Source organism: Lactuca virosa, chromosome 5 (assembly GCF_052849685.1).
Source record: "Lactuca virosa cultivar CGN04683 chromosome 5, Lactuca_virosa_CGN04683_v6, whole genome shotgun sequence".
Lineage (NCBI taxonomy): Eukaryota > Viridiplantae > Streptophyta > Magnoliopsida > Asterales > Asteraceae > Lactuca > Lactuca virosa.
In genome coordinates, this window is record NC_136430.1 from 397,668,370 (window position 1) to 397,684,887 (window position 16,518).

At 39.8% G+C, this 16,518-nt stretch overlaps 1 protein-coding gene across 1 annotated transcript; it reads right to left on the reverse strand.

Annotated features, from left to right (window-relative positions):
- Positions 1-3,390: 3,390 nt before the first annotated feature.
- On the reverse strand, positions 3,391-6,959 carry LOC145115300 (vacuolar-sorting receptor 2-like). The gene is made up of 11 exons (XM_079051572.1): positions 6,337-6,959; positions 5,563-6,252; positions 5,321-5,409; positions 5,081-5,234; positions 4,896-4,972; positions 4,736-4,824; positions 4,515-4,596; positions 4,157-4,223; positions 3,932-4,060; positions 3,612-3,718; positions 3,391-3,527 (listed from the first exon to the last, which is right to left on the reverse strand). The coding sequence occupies exons 1-11, from the start codon at positions 6,629-6,631 to the stop codon at positions 3,429-3,431; spliced, it is 1,878 nt and encodes a 625-aa protein (XP_078907698.1). The 5' UTR covers positions 6,632-6,959; the 3' UTR covers positions 3,391-3,428.
- Positions 6,960-16,518: the final 9,559 nt, after the last annotated feature.

Here is a 16,518-nt window from a genome sequence, read left to right on the forward strand (position 1 = left end):
ATTGCGATCTGAACCAGGTACACACCTCCCTTTCGGTTTTCCATGAATCGATTGGAGGTCCGATTGAGATCAAATTACAGGAGGCCGATTGGAAATCTTCTTGCAGGTCCGATTAGGGCTACGAAAATCGAATGTGCGGTGGAGGTAGGCTAAGAGATGAAGATATCTTGAACATTGATGGGTTTCTCATCTTGAATCGAAGATGATGATGGAGGTTGATGGTTAAACCCAATGCTAGCGATGGTGGTGGATCAATGATGTAGGGTTGTGCAAAATTGGTGGCGTAGGGATGAGATGATAATGATGATGATGAACAGATGGAGACGGTGGAGGCGTACCTAGGTTTACAGAGAGATGAAGAGAGAGACGGGAAATGGAAGGAAATAGGTGAGTGATTGAGGAATTATAGGAATTAACTAACGGTGGTATAGGTCCAATCACTATAATACCCTTATCACCATTTAAAGTTACACTTTAATACCTATAACTTTTAGAATTTTACATAAATTGCTCGTTTGATAATAGCCTTAGATTTAATTATTTAAATGGGCCAGATGTGTTCTCGCGTTCTCAACCTTTTAGGTGTTCTCATTTGATCTCACTCCTATATATATATATATATATATATATATATATATATATATATATATATATAGAGAGAGAGAGAGAGAGAGAATTTTTGGACATTCAGTTCTTATGATCGGTTATTGCAGATAACCCAGAAAAACGACTTAATAGGGTAATATATTTCTTATTGTATACACATTTAGTCATTATATTTTTTATTGCAAAATAAGTCATTATTGTTTTTGTACCCATTAAGTATTTAAGACTGGTTTTTCAGGTTTTGCTCACAACATCCTACGTGGGACAATCATTAATGAGGTGTTCGAGGTTGTTGATGCTTATGGCCACAACGGGCTCGGCTACTTTGTTGCTTAGGTTTTGTGGTTTGGCGTAGGTATTGTGTTTTGAACACCGTAACTTTTTCATATGATCTCGGATTTTAACGATCTTTATATATGTGTGTTCGTATTTGAATTTACTACAACTTTCGTTTAGATTACTCTTGTTAAAAAATAATATATTTTTACTTACGAATTTATAAAAAAAAACATTCACACATACATTCATATAGAACGCGTGTATTAGGGATGAGCAAAGGAACCGACCCGGCTGGAACCGGGTCGAACCGGAACCGGCCCGAGAACCGAACTTGATGGAAAATAGGAACCGAACCGGACCACCGGTTCTACCGGTTCCCGGTTCCTACCGGTTCTTGTCGTGTCTTCAAATGTTGGAACCGGTCCTCGAAAAATAACTTCATACGGTTCCGGTTTTTGCCGGTTCTACCGGTTCCGGTTCCAAAAATCCACAAAAAGAACGTCCCGGTCCCGGCCCGACCGGTTCAATCGGGTTCCGATTCCGGTGCCGGTTCCGGCCGGTTCCCCGGTCCATATGCTCATCCCTACGCGTGTATATAAAGATCGTAAGTAAAAATATATTATTTTTTAATGAGAGTATTCTAAAAGAAAGTTGTAGTAGACTCAAATACGAACACCTCATTAATGATTGTCCCACGTAGGATGCCGTGAGCAAAACCTGAAGAAACTGGTCATAAATAATGAATGTGTACAAAAAACACAGACTTATTTTGCAACAAAAAAAATATAATGACTAAATGTGTACAAAGTGAGAAATATATCACTTTCTAAAGTTATTTTTCTCGTCTTACATGTAGTAGCTAGTCATATGGACTGAATGTAAGTTTAAATAAGTTAAAGGATAAATGTAGACAAAAAAAACTCAGTGACCAACCGTGTACAAATCAAAAAGTATATTACCCTTATACAGACATTGATCATCAGGTCTCTTAAAAATATGATGGTCTTATTTGAACTTGTATATACCACTTGAAGTTTGCTCTTTTTGAATTTGAAACTCCTTCCAGTTTGAAATGTTTAAATAATCGTTATTATTCCAACTAAGCAAGTAACCAACCAATTGTGTGATTTGAACAAAACATATACTTAGATGGTATTATGTGTGCAAAAATCTTACTTTACTGGTATTTTTGCACTGACTAAACTTGTATGATGTTTTTTTTAACAAATTTAAAATATAGTTTCCTTAATACATTTTTCCGATTGGATAATATTAGCCGATAACATTAACCTAATAAGTCTGGTTACCATATGGTGTAATTTGAACAAAATGTGTATTTTGATGGTAATTTATGTACAACAACGTTAATTCATGGGTATTTTTTATACCGGCTAAACTTGAATGATATTTTTTGAATAATTTTGAAGCTTAATTACCTAATAAATCATTTTCCCTAAATTTTTCGCCTTACTTCGCCTTAGACTAGGTATATCTGCTATAAAAAATGAGCCATAAAATTTAAATTTAGAAGCCTAAATCATCACTTTAAGCTACCTCTCTATTGGGCCGGCCCATGGATCGTAAGCATAGTATTATTCAAAGACTCTCAAATGACCTCTTCTCATAATCGGATATTCTCATAATTATAATGTATTTAACCCTATTATAATATAATAAATACAATTTGTAATATTCTTATAAAAATATTAATAAGTTTTTAAACTCCGCAATAGTAATCTTTTAAATAAGATATTACAAATATTATGTTTTTATAAATAATATTTTAGTTAAAATATTTAAAATAGAATTGTAACATATATAATTTTAATTTTAATTTTTTTGATTTTAAAAGTGATAAATGTTAATGTCCAATGATTTATTATTATTATTTTTTTTAGTTAGGGTTTAAGATTTAGGGTTTTGCTGTATTCGAATTTGAAATTCCTTCCAATTTGAATTGTTTAAATAATCGTTATTATAGTCATTTTCAAATTGAAAATTTGCATTAAATGGCAAACACTTATCATATTTTTAATATAATCATTAAAATTAAAAACACCATTAAAACCATCGGTATATACAAAATGAATTAAGTGATCACTTTCAGAAAACCCGTTGATATTGCTTAATAGTTATGATGATGATTTTTCAAACCATAAAAGAATTTTATGACCATAATAATTTTAAAAAATATCTGTTAGTACTTAGTAACGAATGTTATAAATTGAAGTGATCAAATTAAAATAAAACACAATACTATTTACTACTATTTAGCATAATTTTCGTTCAACCCAGATTAAACCACACCAGACTACGGTTCACTAATCCAGTCCAAACCATCATCAAATTGTCTTCTGCTGGTCGATTCTTTGAGAAAATTAGTTTATTTAAGCCATAAATGACTAATCCATGGCAATGTGATCCAATTCACCATTAAACGTATAGATTGAAAGAAAATCTTAAAACAAACTATTATATAGTATATACAATACATGAGATGCCATCAAAGTTTAAATATGAACACCAAATTAAGCACATGCTGCTTAAATGTCTCCATGAGATCCATGAACAAGAATCTCCCCTTCATTACCCAATGGCATATACTGTGCCATGATGGCCCTGATCTCCGAGTCCATGTATCTCTGCATTAAGATTACACATATTAATTAGTTTCATGAAAGTGGAAAAATAGTAAAAATAAATACAGGGAAAAGGTAAATGTGTACTCGAACTCTGTATTTGTAGAACGTATATCCAACAACTCCAATAGCTACCACACCAAGAAGAACAATCCATGCAAAACCCCACCCACCACTTGTAGCAACATCTTTACCTATTTCCCATTTATCAATTGCAATATGACATGTATATATTATAATTTTAATGCTTATTTATGCACAAACTCACTTTTCTACCAATTTATGTAGCGATGTTTTATTTTTTACCAATAAATTAACAATGTTTCACTTTTTACCAATTTATGTGATTGACACGAATCATGCAATCATGTTTTACAGGCAAAATGTAAATATATTGGAATACTTACTTAGACATGTGTTATGTTCTTTAAAGTAGAGCAAATTGCCACTGCAGCTACACTCGTAGCTTCCCCATGTATTCTTGCATTTGCAGTTGGGACATTGACACGCTATCTTCTCTTTGCATTCATCAATATCTGAAAACATACACAATGACAGTGACAGTGACAGTGACAGTGACCTTATCGACTGAAAAAAAAAAAAAAAAAAAAGTTAAGGATGAAGAATTGTACCGTTGCAGTTATTAATCCCGTCTCCATTGAATCCAGATGGGCATTTGCAACCTTCTGTATGGTTATCCTATATGATAACATTTTAATGGTTAATTAATAAAGGATTTTATGCAAAAAAAAAATCATTTTTTTTGAACAAAAAATTCAAATTATTTAATTTTACACGATAATCTGTCATTTCCTGTTAAAATAAAAATAAGGACTTTTTGGTTAATTTGGGCGAAATATTAAATAATCGAGATTTTTTTATTAAAAAAAATTAGGATTTTATCAAAAATTTTCCCAAAATAAGGAGATTTTTCTGCATAAACCATTAATAAAAAAATGATTATAAGTTATACTTAGAGAGAGAACTAACAATACAGGCCGAGTAATTCTTGGCATCTTTGGTGCTTTTCCAACAACCTCCATTGTTTATTTGACACCATGGGCCCGCGGAGCTTCAACAAAAAATTACATATCTCAAATTTCAATCCAATATTATTACTTTACACATTTAATCACTGGATTTCAAAGGATAATTACAAATTATATATGCTCAGTCAAATATTGAATTTTATTATTGGATGAAGAAGAAGCTAATTACCTTCACAGTGTTTATAACCATCACCTACAAATTTCACACCTCCAACAATTGGACATTCACACACTCTCCCACGAAAAGTATCCTACAACAAATTAAAAAAGATAATTCATACACGAAAAGTGGGGCCATGTAAAGATAAAACTATCTCACTACCTTGCATGCTGTAATATTAGCAACTGTATCCATCCAGCACTCACCATTGTTGTTCAGACACTCATTGGTTTCTACTTCTGCAAATAAAACACAATAACTTATATAGGTCCAAAATTTATCAAGTGTAAGAAATACTTGAGTATTTGGTTAAAAATTATGGAGAAAATTTGAAGCTCTATACTAACCATGACTCAAACAAATTGGTGGCTCTGTGGTCTCTTTAAATCCTGAACAGATGGCTTTTAGAACGGCTTTTTTATCAAGTTTACCTCTATATTGTCTGTTGTTTATTACAAGAGTTGGCAATATTGTCACATCCCCACGAACACCTTTCCCTATCTTCAGATACACAAGAATATGAAGGATCATATCATCACATATGCAAACTACAAATCCACCAAAAAAAAATTATTTTTAGACCACACCTGTGCTTGTTGCTCAGCCTTAAGGATTGCATTTTCAGCATCTGCTTCTGGATCACCCATGCATTCTTCAATTTTCTTGAGATCAACTCCTAAGAAGCGCATGGAGTCAAAATTAGTCAAGGATTTAATCAGAACCATAACATATAGACATGCTTATATTTGCATGGACTAATTTATTTCATATGTAATTAATTTCTAGTAATCGTTCATTCAAAATCATAGAAAATGTTTGCACAACTCACCAAGTGATTTGATAACATCATCCGCACAATCTTTTGTGGATTTATTCTCCTTCATTGAGCAATTTGTAGCAAAATCTGTCACAAAATCCCACCAAACCCACGGTTTTCCACTTTCATTTGCTACTTTATAAAAACATGCATTGCGTAAATTTTGTTCAACAACATCTTTTCCTTCATACCCTTTACTAAAATCTTGTTCTGGATCTGGAGCACAATATCTTCCATGGTTGATACACTGAGACTTGCACTTTGTGCTTGAAACATACTCCTCAGGGCAAAACCATGTGATATAATGTGGTGTGAATCGTGTGTAACCTTTTTTCTCAAGTATTTGAGCAACTCCTTTAAAACTTTTAACAAAATCTATTTGGGTATCACACTTGGGCCCACACTCATCATTGCTATTTGTCCAAAACTCGTATTCGACTCGTTCATCAGGGTGAGGGAGAGCTTCTCTCCAATCAAGATTCACAAAAACAAGATCGTTGTTTTCTAAAGCTTTTTTGATTGAAACCCCGAGTGAGTTGCTTATGAGTACTGAAGGGATTGTTATGTTTTGTACGTAATCAGCTCCTTCTTCTTCTTTGGGTAAATCCATGGTGATCAAGTGTTCAGGTCTGTCATCTGCAACTAGAATAGCTGAAGCTCCTGCGTTTTGTGCATTCCATGCCTTGAACGTGAAGTAACAATCTGAAAATTCAAGAAACAGATGATCATAAAGAAACATAAATAGTATTATGATTTATTAGTAATATTATTTATTGTTATTATTACCACCGCGATCTGCAAGAAGAAAAACCGGGATGCTACCGGGTTTTTTTGTTATCAAATCATCAGTGAAGTTGTTGCAAGCAGTTTGATCGGTTTTTGGATATAGAACTACGCCGCTTAATGTTCCTCCATATCGAGGAACACCAAAATTACCAATTGCACATTCATATGTATCTCTTAGATTCTCAGGTGAAGTTATCTTCAAACTGTTCTTCTCCACCACAAAACTACACAAACAAGATCCATACATGAACAAAAACCAAACACAAATTACAAACCCTAACTTCTCCACTCTCATAATTTTCAATTTTATAAAGAGACTCGATAACGGAAACTTAAGCTTAGTCGAATTGGACAAAAGATTTTGACCCGGATGAGATGATCAAGCTCAAATGTATGTACTTAGGGAAACAAATGGTAAGAGTTGATATTGGAGACAATTTGAACCCAAATTTCAAATAATCTAAAGATAATCAAAATAGAAGTTTTTCTTCACGTTGATGTCAATTTCACATGGATATTTAGGTAAATTTTGAAGGGAAAAGGGTAAACGGCTCTCGATGAGAGGGTGTGTTGTTGATGCTATGTATAACATCGGAGACTACGATGATCTCTTCTTAACGAGTGGAATCGTGGAAAACAGACAACAGACAGCTCCAAGTTGCAGGCTTGCGGAGAAAACAAAACCGCCATTTAATCAAATTCTTTAATTAATTACGTAGTTCATCGTGTAACAAAATTCGAAATAGATGTCTGCTAAAAAAACAGGAACCGAACAAAATATTGATTAACAACTTAATACATATTTTTTAATTGAAAAGCTGAATTATTTATAAAAACTAAGAACCGAGATTTGTTTTTGGATACGTATGAAAATCACGGACTTATAAATTATAAAATAGACAATGAAATTAGATTATTAAAGAAATAAATAAATAAATAATATTAAACTATAATGAAATGATTATCAATATAGGATACTATTGTACTTTAATAAATAGGATTTTAAAATTACGGTAGTAATACTACAAATTTGAAATATAATGTTAATAAAAAATTAATTTTGTAACGGAACAAGTAGTGTTCGGTGTCACACTGTATTTTTAAAAAATAATGTTTGGATTATATTATATTAGATACCAAAATGCAATAAATTGATAAACTATGTACTAATGTTTAACAAAAATTATATTTATACGTATAAAATAAAATAAAAACATAAAATATATTATTAATATATGCTTTTATGTATAACAATTTGTTCATAATAATAATTTAATAAAATATTTACGTAAGTTAATGTTGTAACCATTGACTATATTTTTTAAAATTGACATTTTAATTAAAATGTAAATCGTTTAAAATGAAATTAAGGATAACAAAAATTAAAGTTTTCAATTTATTATATATTTGTATCGTGTAAAATTATGCCTAAAACCAAAAAATATCTATTAAATTTAATTTAAGATTTAAAAGAAATTAAAAATAGGTTTAAATAAAAAATGAATAATTAAAAGAAGTTATCTTAAGATGTCATGACATTATAAATAAAACTGAAAATTAAATAAAAACTCTAAAAATATGACATGTGGCACATTGATATTTTTATTATATATATATATATATATATATATATATATATATATATATATATATATATTACATTTAAACTCAACATTAGGTTAGCCTTAGTCTAATATAAACATTTTTCTTCATTAGAAATATTTTTTACGTTTTATATTAAATTCGAACCTTAGTTTATTATTATTATTATTATTATTATTATTGTGTTTTTTTTTGTTTTTAGCCTTTTTTGAGATTGCTGATCCTACATCGATACAATAAAAAATATGGATAAAATAAAAATAGACAAAATGTTTTTTTAAAGATTTATTAAAATATTTAAAATGTTAATGTTTTTTCTAAATTGCAAAATTTAAGTAAAGCAAAATCATGGCTAAACCAAGGTTCTAAATAACGTAAGGTGTGGCTTGGCGGCAAGGTAAAAGTTAAGCCATGACAAGCCTTAGCGAGCCATGACGTTTTTCAAGACGTGACTATATTATATACATTAAAAGATATAAATCATATAATTATTGAATTTTATCAAATATATGAAGTTTTTAGAAGTGTTATATTAATATCTAATAGAAAAAAGTTAACAAAAAACTCATTTATTTTAGGCCCGATAAAAAAACAATAAAAACCCGCGCCTTGAAAAAAACTCGCGCCATAACGCGATAAGGCGCGCCTTGACACGTTATTTGGGCGCCATGTTTCACAAACCCGCCTTTGACGTTTTCGTAACGGCTACACCACGCCTCGCGTCATGGCACGCCTTGAGGCGCGCCATGGCGCGCTTTTTAGAACCATGGCTAAAACCAAGGATTATCTATTAAATTTAATTTAAATTTTAAAAAAGAGAATGTAACAATGTGAATTTTCAAAACAATTTTTCATTTTAAAACATACTTTCATTCGTACGATAATCATCAAAACATAATGTGTCCATTGTAACAAAACAAGACATGTCCCAAGATCTCATATACATAAATCCTCTCAGTGTGTACGAATCATGCCGGCGCATTCCCGCGATCCTCGCTAGTACCTGAAACACATAACACAACAACTGTAAGCATAAATGCTTAGTGAGTTCCCCAAATACCACATACAATACATACGCCACTCGAGGCTATAATACGACCCTTCGGTCGATGTGTCTCAGCGGGACCCCCCCAGTCCCGTAGCTCGTCGGACCCTCTGGTCCAGTCATAGCTCGTTGGACCCATCGGTCCGGTCTGTATCGTTGGACCCTTCGGTCTGGTCTATATCGTTGGACCCTCCGGTCCGGTCTGTACAACACATAGCATACATATATCACAATGCACATAATCTCATACAACACATAGCACACAAGACCCTCCGGTCTACACATAGATACCACTCTAGGTAATGTATAGTGAGAAGACTCACCTCGTATGATGTCTAGTAACTCACGTGCTCGATATCCCTGAATCTCGAAACAACGACCTAGCCCCGCCTAATCACATAAAGTAATTATTTCAAATCATTAACGGCTCTCAAGGCTAGACTACATCCCTTTTCTACAATCCCACAGAAGGGTAAAAGACCATTTTACCCCTCCCTGACCCAAAGTCCAAATGTTGACCAAAACCCTAAAAGTCAACAAAAGTCAACTCTCCGGGTTACGCTGCCCGTACCAAACCTGTACGCTGGGCGTACCCGGCAACCTCACAGAATCGGGGAATGCAACCCCCTACGCCGCCCGTACTGGGATTACGCCCAGCGTAATTCCCAATTTCAGACTTCTTAGCTTTTAGGGTCTTAATCAGTTAAGACTCACGTCCAACTTCTAGATCTGACCTTTTCTAAACCTCTTAATCCATAAAGTTGGTGACTTTAAGCCTTTGCATGGCTGGACAAGTCACTAACACCCATAACATTCCATTTCCCAACTCTAGAAAGCTCATAACTCAAGCATGACTTCATAACAACAACCAAGATGGAAACTTTATGGATCTATAACTCATATATCACTGAAAAGGGGCAGATCTAGGTCTATGGAGTCCTTTATGCTCATAAAGTCTCCACCTTTGGGACTTTAACCGTAGAAATGGTCCATGAAGCACAAATCAAAATAACAAGAAAAGCTTTGAGCTTTATACCTCCAAGTGAAGCTCTTCCCTCTGTAGAACTCAGATCCAAGGCTTGCACTCCAACTTCTAGCCTCCACAAGAATCTCCTCTTCTTCCTTACTAACACACAAAGGCACTTTAGCTCCAAAAACACTCACACAAGCTTAGAACGAAGGTTGGCTCTCTTTTAGGGTTTCACTCACTCAAATGGTGGCTGAGGATAAGGCCATAACCTTCTTTATATAGGGCTCAAGTCTAAATTAGGGTTTTGCATCTGGGCCGGTTACGCCCAGCGTAACCTTGGTACGCCCAGCGTACCTCTAAGGGTCCGCGTCCATTTCAAGCGCATGAGTACGCGCAGCGTACTCATTTGCTACAACTTTTCACTCAAGGGCTAACTTTGACAATTTGACAAAAGAGAAGGGTTAAATAGCTGTACCTGAATTTCGGGATGTTACAATTCTCCCCCACTAGAACCAGACTTCGCCTTCGAAGTCTCATGCTGTAAACATCTCCGGATGCTGCTCCCGCATCTCTGACTCTGTCTCCCAAGTCAGCTCAGACCCCCTCCGATGTTGCCATTGAACCTGAACCAGGGGCACCTCCTTGTTCCTCAGAACCTTGATCTTTCGATCCAAAATCGCGATTGGCCTCTCAGCATAATTCAGCCTCGCATCCACCTGAATATCCTCCAGTGGTACCACCCACGACTCGTCGGCTATACACTTCCTCAACTGAGACACGTGGAAGGTATCATGAATCTGACTCAACTCCGCAGGTAGCTCTAACCGATATGCTACCTTGCCCACCCTCGCGGTCACCCTGAACGGACCGATGTACCGGGGCCCCAACTTGCCCCTCTTCCTGAACCGGATCACTCCTTTCCAAGGAGATACCTTCAGGAGTACGAAATCTCCCACCTGGAACTCAAGCTCGGATCGTCGTCTATCCGCATAACTCTTCTGACGACTCTGAGCCGTCAGTAACCTCTGTCTAACCTGCTGTATCTGCTCTGTCGTCTGCAGCACTATCTCAGTATTACCCATCACACGTTGTCCTACCTCTCCCCAGCAGATGGGAGTCCGACACCTCCTTCCGTACAACAACTCGAAGGGAGGCATACCAATGCTAGAATGGTGGCTGTTGTTGTAGGAAAATTCAGCCAACGGCAAGTACGTGTCCCAACTTCCTCCGAAGTCCAACACACATGCTCGAAGCATGTCCTCGAGCGTCTGAATCGTCCGCTCACTCTGTCCGTCAGTCTGGGGGTGGTAAGCGGTACTGAAATGCAACCTCGTGCCCAACTCCTCGTGAAACTTCTTCCAGAACCTGGAAGTGAAACGTACATCTCGATCTGACACAATCGAGATCGGCACCCCATGTCGTGATACCACCTCCCTCACATACAACTCTGCCAGCCTCTCCGCAGAAGAGCTCTCACTGATAGCAAGAAAATGCGCGCTCTTCGTCAGCCGGTCGATGATCACCCAAATTGCATCGACACCCCTCGCGGTCCTCGGCAATTTGGTGATGAAATCCATGGAAATCTGTTCCCACTTCCACTGGGGAACCTTAAGCGGCTGCAACTTGCCATGCGGACGCTGGTGCTCGGCCTTAACCTGGCGACAGGTCAAGCACCTCTCGACAAACCACACGACATCCCTCTTCATACATGGCCACCAATAATCTTTCTTCAGGTCCAAATACATCTTCGTGGCCCCGGGATGGATCGAGAACCTCGATCTATGCGCCTCCTCCATCAGAATGGTACGTGCCCCTCCTGCATGCGGCACCCAAATCCGACCCTGAAAGGTCATCAGCCCTCGACTATCGATAACGAACTCGGACACCTGTCCGATCACCCGCTCCCTCTTGCGGTTCTCCGGTATCACGGCCTCTGCCTAGGCCTCCCGGATGGTGTCCAACACTGGGGTCATCATTGTCAATCTCATGCAAGTGCCTCGAATCGGGGCACTTTCCGCTCTACGGCTCAGCGCATCAGCTACAACATTAGCTTTGCCCGGGTGGTACAGGATCTCACAATCGTAATCTTTCACCACGTCCAACCATCTCCTCTGACGTATATTCAGATTGGGCTGATCCATCAAATACTTCAAGCTCTTGTGGTCCGTGTATATGGTACACCGAACCCCATACAAATAGTGATGCCAGATCTTGAGGGCGAACACCACTGCCCCCAACTCCAGATCGTGGGTGGGATATCTCGTCTCATGAGGCTTCAGCTGCCTCGATGCATATGCTATCACATGCCCCCTGCATAAGTACTGCACCTAACCCCGATATCGATGCGTCACAATATACCACAAAATCCTCCATCCCTTCCGGGAGGGCTAACACAGGGGCTTCGCATAACTTCTGGCGAAGCGTCTCAAACGAGGTCTGCTGCTCCGGACCCCATGAAAAAGCAACACCCTTCCGGGTCAATCTAGTGAGAGGCACGACAATCTTGGAGAAATCCCTGATAAATCTCCGATAATAGCCGGCCAATCCTAGAAAACTCCTGATCTCGGTGGGAGATCTCGGCACCTCCCAACTCATCACTGTCTCGATCTTGGCCGGATCGACCGATATCCCCTTCTGATTGACGAGATTCCCCAAGAACTGGACCTCTCGCAACCAGAAATCGCACTTAGAGAATTTGGCATAAAGCCTCTCCGTCCTCAATACCCCGAGAATCTCTCTCAGATGCTCCTCGTGCTGCTCTCTAGATCTCGAATACACCAATATATCGTCGATGAACACGATCACCGAACGATCCAACATCGGTCTACACACCCTGTTCATGAGGTCCATGAATGCTTCTGGTGCATTGGTGAGCCTGAAAGGCATCACCACGAACTCGTAATGTCCATAACGAGACCCGAACACCGTCTTCTGGATATCCTCATCGCATACTCTCATCTGGTGATATCCAGACCTCAGATCAATCTTGGAGAACCAAGACGCTCCCTGCAACTGATCGAACAAATCGTCGATCCTCGGTAATGGGTAACGGTTCTTGACCGTCAACTTGTTCAACTCCCGGTAATCAATACACATCCGGTGTGAACCATCCTTTTTCTTGACAAAAAGGATCGGCGCTCCCCATGGTGAGCTACTCGGTCGAATAAACCCCTTCCCCAGCAGCTCCTGAAGCTGCGAGGATAACTCCTGCATCTCGGCGGCGCAAGGCGATAAGGCGCCTTGGCGATAGGCGCTGCCCCCGGAACCAAATCAATGCGGAACTCTACCTGCCTCTCGGGAGGAACTCCCGGCAACTCCTCGGGAAAAACATCCGGGAACTCACGCACTATCGGAACGTCATCCATCGAACTTGGCCTCCCAGCGGCCTCTCGTGTATCCATCACATAAGCTACGAACCCTTTGCAGCCCTGCTGCAAACTCTGCCTCGCTCTGGCAGCCGAACAGAATGCTGACCCCCCTCGGGTTCCCTCGCCATAAACTGTCAGCACTCCCCCACTAGGATCTCGAATCGTCACCAACTGTCGCTCGCAGTCTATCACAGCCCCAAATCGGCTCAGCCAATCCATACCCACGATAACACATACGTCCCCCATCGCAATCGGGACCAGATCTATCGGAAACTCGACACCGAAGATCTCGAGTACACATCCTCGAATCACATCCGTGGCATACACCGCTCGCTCGTCCGCTATGGAAACCCGCAGAGGTCGACTCAACGCCTCTCGTCTGCTATTGATGTGCCGACTAAATGCTATCGACACAAATGATCGACTCGCACCCGAGTCAAATAACACTAAGGCAGGTACAAAATTCACAAGAAAAGTACCTACGCATATCATCATATAAGCACAATATCTCATAACTCAGCATAAATAAATGAAATAATACGTACCAGCCACGACATCTAGCGTTGCGCGGACCTCCTCCGCTGTCAACTGGAAAGCTCTCCCGCGAGCCCTCGGTGTCTCGGCCTTCGCTGGCCGGGTCTCAGTAGCTCGAGCAGCTGGCGTAGATCCCTGCAGTAGCTGTGGGCACTCGGTCTTCCGATGGTCGGTCTGGTTGCAATGAAAGCAAACCGTGAACCCCTTGGGGCAATCCCTCGCATAGTGCCCCTCCTTCCCGCATTTGTAACATACCCCAGCTCTGCACACTCCCTCGTGGATCTTGCCGCACTTCCCGCAAGTGCGGCCCTTCGGACCCCCAGATCTCGAATCAGCGGGCTTTGCCCGCTTGGCTGCCTGCTGCACCTGTGTCGGTCGCCTGTCCCTCCTCTGAGACTCGGGCTCCTCCCTGACTTGAGTCTCCAGCTCGATCTCTCTCTTCCGGGCATTTTCCTGGAGCTCGGCAAATGTCCGGTACGACGAGTTCGCCACGAACTCACGGATATCCCTCCTCAGAATGCTCAAGTACCGGCTCATACGTGCCTGCTCAGTCGACACGTGCTCAGGGCAAAACAACGCCCTCTCATGAAACATCCTCGTAATCACTGTCACAGACTCAGTCCCCTGCTTGAGGGACAATAACTCCTGGGCTAGACGTTCCCTCTCCACAGGGGGAACATACTCATCTCGAAACATCGTGGTGAACCTCTCCCAGGTCACCGCAGTCAGCTCTGTCGTAGTGAAGTCTGCCGTCACAAACTTCCACCAGTCCTTCGCTCCCAAGCGAAGCTGGTTCAGCGCAAACCGAACCCTCAGGTGCTCTGGACACGAGCAGGTATAGAAGCATCCCTCGATATCAGAAATCCACCTCATCGCAGCAATCGGGTCTTGCATCCCATCAAACTCTGGTGGCCGCAGCAACAGCAGCCTCAGTAAGAGCGGCGTACCGCTCATCAAAAGTCTCGATCAACATGGTCTTGATAGACCCGAACATCTCTGGTATCTCAGCTCGAATGGCCGCAGCCACCTCCTCATGAATCAATCTACGGATCTCCTCATCACTGGTACCACTGCCTCCTGGGTGGTGGCACGTCCCAACCATGATGTCTCTGAAATATAACACAAAAGAAATCAGAGATTCGCTCGAGTATACTCGTACTTGATACTCAACCCTACTTGCTCTTTAGTATCTTAAGGATTCTTACTTAGAGTGTGCACTGCTCCGGTGTCTTCAGTAGTACGGTCCCTATACTACCGTCCACACCGCATCAATATTCACCCTAAGTCCTCCTCCCTAGGTCCCAGATCACAAGTACTCTATATCTCATTGGCATAGGCTACCCTTCGGTAGACCTCTCATCAGCTCCTCACTGCTACCTACTAGCTCTCAAGCATCACATAGTAGCAAAATCCTTCCTAGGCTAAGGCATCACAAATCAGGCCACTCTAGTCATAATATGAACACCTAGCCTACTCTAGCATGCATATCATATCATAACATATCTCATAACATATAATGTAAGGATATTTTGGGAAATCACCGTTCGGGCGCTGGCTGATCGTACACACTGCTTCCTTCTGCCTTTCTCAAAATCTTTTACTCTTTTTAGAAAAATTGTTTATTTTATGAAAACTTTCTCAATTCCTCAGTTTGAGTTCAGATTCATCCGAAGATGCACCCGAATCCCTCAAACCAAGGCTCTGATACCAATTTGTAACAACGTGAATTTTCAAAACAATTTTTCATTTTAAAACATACTTTCATTCGTACGATAATCATCAAAACATAATGTGTCCACTGTAACAAAACAAGACATGTCCCAAGATCTCATATACATAAATCCTCTCAGTGTGTACGAATCATGTCGGTGCCTTCCCGCGATCCTCGCTAGTACCTGAAACACATAACACAACAACTGTAAGCATAAATGCTTAGTGAGTTCCCCAAATACCACATACAACACATACGCCACTCGAGGCTATAATACGACCCTTCGGTCGATGTATCTCAGCGGGACCCCCCAGTCCCGTACCTCGTCGGACCCTTTGGTCCAGTCATAACTCGTTGGACCCATCGGTCCGGTCTGTATCGTTGGACCCTTCGGTCCGGCCTATATCGTTGGACCCTTCGATCCGGTCTATATCGTTGGACCCTCCGGTCCGGTCTGTACAACACATAGCATACATATATCACAATGCACATAATCTCATACAACACATAACACACAAGACCCTCCGGTCTACACATAGATACCACTCTAGGTAATGTATAGTGAGAAGACTCACCTCGTATGATGTCTAGTAACTCACGTGCTCGATATCCCTGAATCTCGAAACAACGACCTAGCCCCGCCTAATCACATAAAGTAATTATTTCAAATCATTAACGGCTCTCAAGGCTAGACTACATCCCTTTTCTACAATCCCACAGAAGGGTAAAAGACCATTTTACCCCTCCCTGACCCAAAGTCCAAATGTTGACTAAAACCCTAAAAGTCAACAAAAGTCAACTCTCCGGGTTACGCTGACCGTACCAAACCTGTACGCTGGGCGTACCTGGCAACCTCTACATACGGACTCCGTTTTCGTCTGTCTTTTTACCGTTGAGTTCCTATTAATGAGATCTTCAACTCTCATTTAGGTTGCGTAGGCCAAAAACCACT